Here is a 12,524-nt window from a genome sequence, read left to right as displayed (position 1 = left end):
CCTCTTCCGATCTGTATCCCAGTTTGTGCTAGCCTTCTTAAGGCAAACTTGTTTAACTTATGTCTGTACTCAGATATTGTTGCTTCCGCTGACTCGTCTATGATCGAGCTCTTGTATTCGAGCCCTCGAGGCCCCTGGCTTGTAATATGATGCTTGTATGACTTATTTTATTTGAAGAGTTGTGTTGTGATATCTTCCCGTGAGTCCCTGATCTTGATCGTACACGTTTGCGTGTATGATTAGTGTACGATTGAATCGGGGGCGTCACACACATGTCGTGTGCAGACGCTAAGTGGTGGAAACATGTGTGACGAAGTACACCCCTGCAGGGTTATAAATGATCTATTCAAATAGTCGCGTCCGCGGTAAAGGACTTCTGGGTTGCCTATAACAGTTCATAGATAACTTGAAGTGGATACTCTAAAACTCGCAAGATAAGCGTGAGTTCTATGGATGGCCTTCTCGTAGGGAGACGGGAGTGGATCCATAGTGGTGTATTGATATGGTGAATATGTGGACTCGTGTGCGCCACCTCAAAAGAGTTGCTTGCAGTCATAGTTCAGGATAGCCACCGAGTCAAAGCTGGCTTGCTGCAGTTAAACTCCACTACCCCCTTTGTTGATATCGATGCATATGTAGCTAGTTCTGATGTAAGTCTTGCTGGGTACATTTGTACTCACGTTTGCCTATTTTATATTTTGCAGACAGACGTCAGTCTCGCTAGTAGTTCCGTGTGGACTTCGATGTTTAGCTTGTTACCTCAGCTACGATCTTGTGCCCTCGGCAGGATCTAGTGGATAGTCAGGCTTCTCAGCCTTTTTCATTTGTAGATGTCTGTACTCAGACATGTTATGCTTCCGCATGTGCTTGTTGATTGTATGCTCTGTATGTTGGGTCATGAGGCCCATGTTTGTAATATCTCGCTCCCCGGAGCCTAATGAATAAATACTGGAGTCATAGAGTTATGTTGTGATGCCATGTTGTATTTACACATATCGAGCATATTGTGTGTATGATTGAAATGCTTGCTATGTGTGGGATCCGACAATCTAGTTGTTTATCCTTGGCAGCCTCTCTTATGGGGAAATGTAGTCTAGTGCCTCCTTGAGCCATAGTAGTCCGCTACAGCCCGGTTCACCGGAGTCCTGCTAGCCCAGCACTACTGCTCAGGACACTTGACTGGCCGGCATGTGTTTCACTTCGTTCATGTGTCTGTCCCTTCGGGGAAATGTCACTCAGTGACATCCGGAGTCCTGCCTAGCCTGCTACAGCCCCGTTCACCGGAGTCCTGTTAGCCTAGTGCTACAGCCCGGATTCACACGCTGCTGACCAACATGCTCGAGGTTGATTCATGTATGCCCGTCCCCATAGGTTAGTGCCGCTTTGGGTTCACGACTAGCCATGTCGGCTCGGGTTCTCTGTCATATGGATGCTAGCGACACTATCATATACGTGAGCCAAAAGGCGCAAACGGTCCCGGGCCATGGTAAGGCGACACCCGTGGGAATACCGTGCGTGAGGCCGCAAAGTGATATGAGGTGTTACCGGCTAGATCGATGTGACTTGGAATCGGGGTCCTGACATATGGCAAGATCAAGTGCAACGTTTAAGGATATTTTGTTACAAGTTAAGTGAAATTTGGTTGAGAAATATCCTTGAACAATTCGTGGGCATGTCCACCGGCGGAATTCCAGATGTCGTCCATGACCATTGAAGTTGCGATGACTCATACATCTTGTTCAGGAAGGCGTTCGGGTCTTGCGTCAATGCATCCGGGATGCCCGGCCAATGCGAAGTTGGAACACCATTGAACATGGGCATACCCAAGGGTGCGACTGTGGTGGATGCCATCAAAGCAGACTCCATGTCGATGATCTCCTTCGTCACAACCGGTCTTCTCGACCATCTCGTCCTTCCCACAGACGCGCTACCAAACATGCCGATCATTTTGGGTGACGCTCTCTACGTTGGCCGCCAGAATGGTGGAGACACCCATGGACTTCACTGACCCAGTGTCCATGGCAGCAGTCGTGCTACCGAACTTGTCAATCCTTGCGGGCAATGCTCTCTGCGTTGGCCACTGGAACGGTGGAGACACCCATGAACAACACTGACCTGGTGTCCATGGCGGCGTTCGCAAGGCGAAGCAAGCATTGACGGCTAGGATGAGGAAGGGTTACGATGTGAACGTAAAATGGAGACTTGCGTGGGAGAGGGGGTGATTTTGCCAAATTTGGTGACATTTGGGGTGGGTCTAGTGTGTCGTGTCCAACGTGACATTCACATCCAAACGGCCTTAAATATTCCCCACATATATGCTTGGTTTGAGGGGTATCAAATAGCCCGGACACATGGGTGTCTAGTTGTTGGGTCCAAACCTTGTCCCCGGATAAAAAAGGGGGGAGTACGGGTAAGAAACCGGGTGCATTCCGACTTCTGTCAAGCAAGAAAAAATATTAAAGTAAATTTCTATATAAAAAATAATACTCCCTCCATAAGATTATATAAGACGTTTCTTGACACTATGACATAGTGTCAAAAAATGTCTTATATTATGTTACGGAGGGGGTACTAGGATGAAATAAGAGTATCACTTGAAAGAAGTCTTACAGTCGAGGACATAAGATTAAATGGTCTCAGCAAATCACCTCGTCAATGGGGTGTAACCACATGATTCTGGAGACAGATTCAACAGTACTGAAGAAAGCTATTAGATCAAGTTATTATGATCTAGCGCTGCTAGGTGTTTTATGGACGTGGCTAGGGAGCGCATGCGCGCTTGTTCGTTTGATCGAGCAAACCCCCTTTTTGAAAAGAGACAACCAGGTCCTAAAGATGGCACAAAAATAGAAAGCCACATGCCCCCCCCTCCTCCCTCCACCTTTTATGTGTCTACATACGCTATCATATAATCAACCAAGATCTTTGTCCCACGTGCATTTATTTTCTATTTAATAAAAAAATTAAAAGCCGTAACTTTTGATTCGAGCTTCAGAATCAGATTCGTTTTGACTGTTGGGTTTCTTACGACGAATTCTTCAAAACTAGATTCCATATGGATAGGTTTCATAAAAAAACATGAGCAACTTTGGATGCAATGGAAGCAACTTTAGTGATATAGAGAAGCAACTTCTTCTTTTTGGCCTCGTACAACTACCAATTAGGTTGGTTTGTATGAAACAGGAAAATCACACAAAACATGAGGTGCCTTTAGTACCCATATAAGCAATTTCACTGCACTATGTGTACCTGTGAATTTTGCTAACACTATCCCAACTTGCTTATTGATGATAGTTAGTTGCCTGCGGTTCATGCTTAGTTGTCTACAAATTCTATGAAATTGCCCACCATTGATGCCTAGTTGCCAGCCATTGGTAATTAGTTACCTATCATCGCTGCTCAGTTGCCTAACTTTGTGAATTAGTTGTCTACAATATTGTAAAGTTGCTTATCCTTATTTTTCTATGTTGTCTACAAACACTATGAAGTTGCCTACTGGTGATGCTTAGTTGCCTACCAGTGATGTTGATATGACCATATGTAAAACAACAATGCCTGCTGCTTATACGGCGGCTGACGCTGTTGTAGTTAAAGAAGACAAGGATGATACGGCCGCTGTGATAGTTCATGTCGACGGTGTACATGTTGCGAGGGTTTTGCTTAAGTCTTGGCCGAAGTACCAAGGAGTGCTTTCATATTTGCATGCATCGGGCAATCAAACAGGTGGCATGCATGCCAGTGGGTCCAGCCAAAAATCAATTAGAGTAGATGCTACCATGTTTTATACCACGTACACGTACATGTGCATGAGTTTGTTTCAGATTTAAAAGGAATACATCACGTTGGTTATTTCTTTGGGAGACTACGGCCACCGGACCAATCAAGCATTGGACCCAGCAAGAAGTTTCTCACGTTGAAGCGATGGTGTTTAAAGGAATCAGGGTGGGGGCCACCAGCTAGCAAAACCAAATTAACTGGCGTTCAAGTATGAGATATAAACTTTATTTTTAGCAGGTCCTTTTGGTGCATGCCGAGATGTAAAAGGCAATTTAGTTTAAACCAAATAAGAGTCCAGAATTCTTGGGAAAGCTCGTGTGCGTTAATCCTTGTTAGTTAGGACAGCTATACTAGTAGTACGGCCATGTAAAAGGCCAGGTTATATTTTTGAAAATAAATATGATGTATTTTTAGGGTAGACACCTGTATCGAGTTTTGGGGGAAGCTGTTTAAAAATTCCTAAGTTTTAAAGGAAGCTTTAGAAAACCTCTTTGTTGCGATTTCTGTGAGGAAATTGTTTTGCGTCTGAGTACCGTCGTCGAGATTGGTTTTCTCATGCTGGACCGTAAGGTCCAATCCCTCTATTTCTCGTACATCACGTGTGCGGGCGAAAGGTTACTACTGCTGAAGGAGGACTGTCATGAAAGGTCGGGACGCAACAACGAATCGGATCTCGCCACGAGGTTCGGTCTACATCAGATGTTATAGGCAACTTCTTAATATGGTAGACAACCAGGACAAATATGCTTTTTACAAAACATGGACAGGACAAATATGCTTTTTACAAAACATGGATAGGCGATAATAGGATCACATACGCGTAATGTATGTTGTATGCACCTTCGTAACGGGAGTTTCCTCATTTAGTGCCGAAAGTTGCCTCAATGTAATGCCAAAGCTGCCTACAATGATGCTCAGTTGTCTATACGGTGAAAATTTGTCTCATGGTTTCTATGTCGTCTACAATATACTTGCTAGGTAAATTCACTGGTACATATGATACAAGAAAGTTGCTTCTATTTAGCGCTAAAGTTGACTAATCTAGAGCCAAACTTGCTTTTAAAAAATCATTAAAACATATTCATATGGGATCTAATTTTAAAGAGCTCGTCGCGAGAAACCTAACAATGAAAACGAATCTTTGTTCTGACTCCCGTTTAAAAAGTTGTAGCTTTTCAAAATAAATGAGATGAAATACAGTGGAATGACATGAACACATGCATGTAGTTAATCCTTACCCCTAACCTTGTGCACTACCAACACTACCACGCGGTTCCTGCCAGTCACATGTACGATATTGGACAGCAACGTGAGGATGCGCTCGTTTCAACGAAATAGTGCAGCTACATTATTAAGCATTTGAGGTGCTTTGTTTAGATATAGAAATAAAAACCATGTTGTATGTTAGGGTTTGAAATTAGCTCGTGAACTAACTGTGCATGGCTCTCTGTTGAGGGATGGCAATCGTGAGATGTGAGTTTGCCATCTGCCACAGTTTGTACTTAACATGTGGTTTTCCTTGCAAAAAAAAAATATCCAGAACTCGGTTCTGGTGGTCAAATATGTGTCAAACGAGTATAAAATTGGGTCATCTATTTTGAAACGGAGAGAGTACAACTTAAGAAAACGAGTATAAAATTGGTCATCTATTTTGGAACGGAGGGAGTACAACTTAAGAAAACGAGTATAAAATTGGGTCATCTATTTTGGAACGGAGGGAGTACAACTTAAGAGAACTGACAGTTCCGTGATGCAAAATGACAGAAGTGATGCCAGGATGCAGGATGCTTCAAATGATTGAATCTGTTTAAGTGAATCTCATACAGGGAAAATGCCCATTAAATAAGATTGCAAAGTGAGAAAAAAATATCAAAAAAATGCCAAAAGGCTGAAACATGAAACTGTGGTCCTACTACTGATATAAATATTTACAAGGGAAAACTGGAAAATTGTGAAGTTAATCTGCATTTCACTCCGTGAGGTGCATAATTTCAGCTCTTATGTGGCTTGAACAGACGTCCCTTTGGCAAATAGTAATGACTGATATCATGGATTTGCAGTACTGTCCTTTCCAGTTCAATCAAAACTCAAGGATTCTTATCTGCTTTAGTTCCAAAACGAGGCAAATACACAACCAGCTTCCTCTGAAAGTCCTCGTCAAAATCGCCAAGGGCTTCCTCTTTGCGGTTCAGGTGATCTGGATGCAGAAATGTGTGGATGAAGTTTATCTCCAGCATGATTCCTGAACTGCTTCACAGCACCATTATGTTCATATGGTTTGACAGTTCCATATCTATCATTACATCTTTTATCATCACCATTCCCATCATGCTTATTTCCCCTTTTGAAGTCACGTGGGCGGTGGAATTCTCGAGATCTTGACCGTCCTTGGGAATCCATTAAATCGAACATGTCATTTCTTGAGGTGATTCTCAGAGGTGGGCTCCTCCGAGAATACCGTTTCTTGTGATAAGAAATATCTAGTGTTGAGCAGCTCCTTCCTTCAACCCATGTTGAATCATGTTGAGAGTAAGTGGAATTTATTGATGGACTACCACGCATAACTCGATCATTGAATCGATGTTGTCTTTGAGGTGAAGTCATTCTACCAATTCTAACTTCAGTCATGTAATTAGGAGATCTACTATGCCTCCGTATACTTGAGCCTCCGTTGGATGTCCAAGCATGTGGTGATCGAGATCTAGATCCTGAAGGAGATCTGCTGTGAGCACGTGACAGGTCGAGTGAGGCTCTATGCGCTGGGAACCTCCGTTGTCTATTAGACAGTGAGCTATGAACTGAACTCAAATTTTCATCAATGGCATGATCTTTATCGATCTGAGGACCATATCGACCAGACCGGTTGCCACTAGCACCAAAGCATCGTTCTGGAGGTGCTTCCCTAGCATGTGCAGGTTCTCTGGACAACCCACCACTTCCAACTCTGTCAACTGGGGAACACCGTCTAGACAAAGGGTGATAGAAGCTACTTTTGTTTCTCATCCTTCTAGACATGGTACTTGTATTTGCTGCATCAACAGCTCTTACCAAAGTGCCATCAGCTGCAACAACAAAGCCACTGCTCTCCATCTTTGCAACAGCAGCTTCAGCAGCATTTCTTGGACCAGCTGGGCCATAATTATTATAATCAGGTGATCTTCGCTGGGTAGAACGAGAACTATTTGAATTTTCAGCCCACTGCTCCCCTCGGATGTTCGCTTGAACATGCCGAGATGCTCCACCCCTGCCATGTGGCCTATCAACAGACCTTTCAGCTTTTGAGCCAGAACCATAGCCATCATCAGATCTGGATTAAAGAAGAGAGTATGCGGCATTAGTCACTAGGATTACGATACTGCACAAACAAGGATTTAATTATGTGTAAGATGACAGCTAAACATATTAACTCAAATTTACCTGCAGTGCTCATTTCTGTGGGGTCTGTCAAATGATCTTAGCCGATCAAGTCGTGATTGCACGTCTCTATTTGGTAATCCCATTGGTCGAAATGATTCACAGGCTTCAGCTGCCTCTAATGTACCTAAAACACACAGGTTAGAAGAATCAACTCTGTCTCTTGAATCTTCTCGAGAGTGCCTCTGATCTTCAGGCAACATATCCCATCCCACGGGCTTTGATCTGATATTCAATGGATCCTCACCTAAGCCATCACCACCCCTTTCAGACTGGCTAACGGTCCCAGCAGATCGAGCTATTGTAAGGTCTAGGTTGTCATACATTCCAGTCTCATTTTTCATATTCACATGAATGCTCCGAGCACTTGCAGCACACATCATTCCAGATCCACCATCCAAGCAGTTACTTGACCATGAGCGCTTCAATGAGACAGGAGAAACATCACAATCTTCCTTCCTGGATAATGTTCCATTGTAATTAGCAACTGGCATAACCATATTGTTTGAAACAGAGCCAACAGGTACATGATGAATGTCTGGGGCAGCTTTTTCATCCTTGTAATCTGATACCTGATAATTAGCACATTTAACTTCTTCATAAATGTCATCGGCCCAATAACGGTCACCAGATTCCCTAAGTTCCCCATCCTCATACTGAGAATCATCTTCCTCGACGTCAACTTTTCCGGTCACAGAAAGATCTTTGCTAAAACGAGACGTGTCTGTCCGATAGCAGTGTTCAAGGCAATTATTTGATGTGACCTTCTGAAGATCATGTTTGTAACCACTTGGTTGGCTTTGTGCTCTAGATTTTGAATCCACAATATTGTCCATGTCAGTATCTGCTTGTTTAGAGCACTCTGAATTGAGACCATGAGCATGAATATCACTGGTGATGTAACATGTTTCTGCACTGGTAGCGTTGGCACAAGCAAGTAAACGATTTCTGTAATCGATTGTTGCATCCACACCACCCTCTATATGCGCATAGGACATGACGCAATCAGAAGTGCGTAGGTTATCCTCTGGATGAGAATCAGGGAGGTCTGAATCATTGTCTGCATCTCCAGCTTTCTTGTCAACGCACAATACGTCAGTGTCATGTTCAGCCTTCTCATTGACGGACTGATCAATTTTACTAGTTCCTGAATCAACATCCAAAAGTTCATGGTTTTTAAATTCAGATATGCTCTGTAGTGAAGCCTGCCCAAGTTTATCATCGCTCCACCCAGCGTCAGTAAAACTTTTACTGGAAACTGTTGCAATATTTGTGCTTTCCTCAGAAACTAATCTGCTTGTCATAGGCTTCACTCTGGAGCCCAGAACACTTGTTTGAATTGAACTACCTCCAGCATGAGCATCCTCAGAAGTCAAGTGAGACAAACCTTCACAATCAAGGGGTGAAATGTGTGACACATCAAGTTTCTCCACATTTGCAGCAAATGCGAAATGTTCCTGAGTAAGAGACAGAGAACTCAAGTCTGGATTAGATCCGATATGCAATGCCACATTAGAAACATAACTACTCTTCTGCAGATCAAGCAAATTGTTTGTTTCGGCAGAGGAATCATTTCCATCTAAACATTCGGATTCCAATAGCTGAACTTTCGGGGAAGACCGACTGCACAAAGGATGAAATGAACCATCACCTGAGAAATCACTTTCACCCTTTGTGTTACCATCTTTTGCTGCATCAGCCACGTGAATTTTATCAACAGAATGACGAACTATGACCTCAGCAACTGTTGACTGAGAAAGATCCCGACACACCTGTGATTTGTTCATCTCCTTTTGAGCATCATTACAATCACTTACAGAAGCTACAGGATCAGGACCAACCATATCATGATTATCATCATCACCACAATGGGTGTCCCACGCCTCCATCGCAATGTTAAGATCCCAGTGCAGTCTAGAATCATGAGCCGCATTGGAATGCTTGGTGTGCACAACTGTATCTCCAAAGCAGCCTACTGATTTGCCTGGATTGCTTGAGTTAGTTAACATGGTAACATCCGAAGATTTAGCATCAGAAACAGATGAAAAAATATCAGTTTTGTTTGCATTGCTCAACAAAGAATGAAGTGCAGTATTACCCTCCAGAGCAGCTGCAAATCCAACAAGATTCTCTGGACCATTTAATGTTGTGGGGAACAAGGGCTTCATGTCAGGAGCAGACTCAGAGCTATTTGATGTAGTGGGAAACAAAGGCCTCATGTCAGGAGCAGTTTCAGATAATTTCAGGGCCCTGTCTGGGATATTTAGCTTATCCCCCTTAATTTCATGTAGAGGATCCAACAGTGAACTGCCAGAGATAATTTCTGGCTTTCTTTCATCAAGAGAGCAGGCTGACTTCGAGCATTCACCATTTAACTTAGCAACATCCATCTCACTTTCACAGGCAGCAGCAGCCAGTATTGATATACCAGAAAAATCAGCAGCTTCAAGAGGTCCTCTCTTTTCTTCCATGTGCTTGCCTCCTAGTGTTTTAACCTTGCGATGCTCGCCATATGATGAAATGCCTCCACCAGATCTGCTCGGTATTTTTTCATAAGGATCCACTAGCAGTGGGGTGGATGGAGGTGATGGAGAACAATCCATATGAACTCTTCTCTTTTTTATTGGAACATTTTCCATGGGATCACCAAAGCGCCGACCAAGAATAGATACCCCAAGCTGCAGACGGATAATTAAATAGTCAAGAATATATTCATTAAATGGGGCAATTGACTCTCATTTCACCGTATTCTCAAGGAGGAAATAAATACCTTCTCAGATTCAGAGGCTGAATCCTCTTCTTGAGCCACTTCTAGACTCATGGGATTGCCACATGCATAGAAAGATCTAATTTCATCCTTCAATCTGTCTCCTCCAGAAAAGGTCCTTGCTCTCCTTGCAGCTCTTTGCCTTCTGTTTACAGTCTTCCATCTCACCTCAGGATCTATAGGTCTGGGGAGCTCCAAGCCGCTGGTGTTAAGGTTGCTGCTACACGATGGCCCACCTCTGTCCACTGTTGATTTGCCACCACAGCTTTTGCAGGTCATCATAATATTTCTGGTATTAGGATTATGAAGTGACGAGGACCTTCTAGTACAACTGCACACTCGAATCTGGCAAGAGAATCGAACAGCAGAAGTTAGAAATCAAAGATGAGGCAAAACATAGTTATTTATAGCAAACTCAAGACAATGGCAAGCTTTTAGCACGGCGCAAAGTGCTGGAAAATCACGTGCATACCATCAAATCAGATCGCGTTCCTCCTGTTTGAGTAGAAACAGAAGATGGGTTCACATCAATCCCATGCTTAAATCCAATAGATCCCTCGATACCCTCTGGAAAACAAAAACAACAGAAGGTTGTTGTTGAGCACCATACCACCAATGCTTAGGATACTGTTGGAAGAATAATAGTGTGACAGTCCACAGAGTATGCACATAAGCAAGAGTTAAAAAGTAAAAGAGGATTCCTCAGCAATGCCACTGCCCCCCTGGCAACCATCAACAGCCACTTCCTTGAACCAAATCAGCGCCAAATTAAGGAAAACATTGAGTTTCTGAGTCAGTTTTCAGTGGCAAAATAAGAAACTTTGAGCTTCCGACCAGGCTACAAACAAGCACATTTGTCCTGCAGCACCAACAGCACGCCAGAAGCTAAACTATGTGGTTTCTCCTGCCAGGACTGAACACCCTTGGTACCAGAAGAAGACCACCACAAGTCTAGTCAACTGCCTTCATCCTTTCATTGGCCTCCTCCGCCGCATAGAGAACCACAGCAAGCGGGTAGATCTGAAAGATGAGGAATTTCCGAGGAGAACCTGTCGCTGCCAGATGCACAGAAAGGATAAACAAGAGCTACAGGCCCCAGATTGACCTGAGACAAACTGCGCTGCCAGAAGTCCAAAATCCTCGGACAAAGCAGATCTAATACCCGAACGGCGAGAACATGTCCTCCATCCGTAGCTCGTGGCGGAACCAGCAAGAAACAGCGTGGTCACCGTGGCGGCGGCCGCCGCCAGACCCAAGCTGACCTGTAAAACCGACCTGATCCGGGCGGCAGGGGAGCTAGCAAAGCAGCAGGTAGAGAGACTAGTGAGATTTCTAAGATCTAGGGTTTCGTATACCTTTTGTTCCAGACTTCCTCATCAAACACAGCACCGCCGCCTCCGGCTGCCTCCGCTCTCCGTCCTGCGCGTGTGTGCGTGCGTGGGTGCGCGCACCGCTCAGCTAGAATCCAAACCCTTCCTTCCCATTCGCTCCGTTCCCTTGGTGGCTGGATTCTTTGCGTGCGCTGCGGCTGGAAGAAATTCCCCGCTACTTTTCGACCCTTTTCACCCTGCCTGCCTGGTCAGGCACGCGACGAAACGATCGGCGGTGACTCCCGACTGCCCTTGCCTGCGCCCAAAGTGGCCTGGCCGTGGCCGTCGCCACGGCTGCTCCAGACTTCTCTATTGGGCCTTCTACTTCGCCGCCTGCGGAGGGTGGGAGGAGAAGACGAAGACCATAATATTTTTTCAGTGATTTTGGAGGGCCGTCCAATTAATACTCGATTTCCTCTCGTTTGGTGGGTAAGGACACGTATCCGGGTTGGATGGACCGGATTACCCCTGGAGCCTTTCCGGAGGTGGACGTTGGGCTATATAACAAATACTTCCTCGGGTTTATTAGGCCCCCAACCAAAATATAGGTATCAAGACAAATGATTAATTTTTGGAGTAAGTGTTGTTTTTTCGGTTTTCATGCGTGATTTACTGCCCAAAGCAAACCGCTTCACGCGCATGCAACCTAGGCTCAGTTAGTTTTCTTGTCGCTTTCGAACAAGGCGCCAGCTCGCGCGCGCTCGGTCGCTGCATGACGCATGCATGCCTAATGAAAAGATGATTAGAATCGCATGCACTGGCTGGCTGGGAGACTAGGAGAAGTACTAGTACGGTCAATGTACATCAGTTTCTACATGCCAATGGCTGGTAATTGATTGTGCTCCGTAAGACGAACCGTAGCCTGGGAGATCGATAAAGAAATGGAGCGCACTTACTTTTGGCAGCCGGATCAACAGAGGGGCCTAATAAGAGCGGACGCGCTCCCTCCTCCCACGGGCCCAATAAACCCAGACGGAGGGAGTATATAAAAAGTCGAAACATGCGCTCGTTCGTTGGCGGGTCCACCTCGTTTTGCGAAGGAAACCCTAGAGGCGACGGAAAAGGCGACCTGGAGATCACAAGGCCGTCGCCTTGCTAGGGTTCTAAAGCGAGGGTGGTGCTTCTTCGGGTGAACTGTGACGACAGCGACAACGCCATCTAGCAAGTCGATCGACGTAGGATCTGCTTCCGGTGGC

The 12,524-nt window shown here is 44.8% G+C and overlaps 1 protein-coding gene across 2 annotated transcripts; it reads right to left on the bottom strand.

The window, feature by feature from the left end:
• Positions 1-5,525: 5,525 nt before the first annotated feature.
• LOC119328282 lies at positions 5,526-11,706 on the bottom strand. 2 transcript variants are annotated; one of them, XM_037601298.1, is made up of 6 exons: positions 11,314-11,706; positions 10,431-10,525; positions 9,962-10,303; positions 9,290-9,869; positions 7,195-9,175; positions 5,526-7,084 (listed from the first exon to the last, which is right to left on the bottom strand). In XM_037601298.1, exons 1-6 carry the CDS (start codon positions 11,333-11,335, stop codon positions 5,935-5,937), a joined length of 4,170 nt encoding a protein of 1,389 aa, XP_037457195.1. In that variant the 5' UTR covers positions 11,336-11,706; the 3' UTR covers positions 5,526-5,934. The 2 variants fall into 2 exon arrangements, with proteins under 2 accessions (XP_037457195.1, XP_037457194.1); XM_037601297.1 differs by having other exon boundaries at positions 7,195-9,869.
• Positions 11,707-12,524: the final 818 nt, after the last annotated feature.

The sequence above is a fragment of the Triticum dicoccoides genome, chromosome 7A, assembly GCF_002162155.2.
Source record: "Triticum dicoccoides isolate Atlit2015 ecotype Zavitan chromosome 7A, WEW_v2.0, whole genome shotgun sequence".
NCBI classification, from domain to species: domain Eukaryota; kingdom Viridiplantae; phylum Streptophyta; class Magnoliopsida; order Poales; family Poaceae; genus Triticum; species Triticum dicoccoides.
Note: the sequence above shows the minus strand (reverse complement) of the source record. Positions and strands in the feature narration are given on the sequence as shown.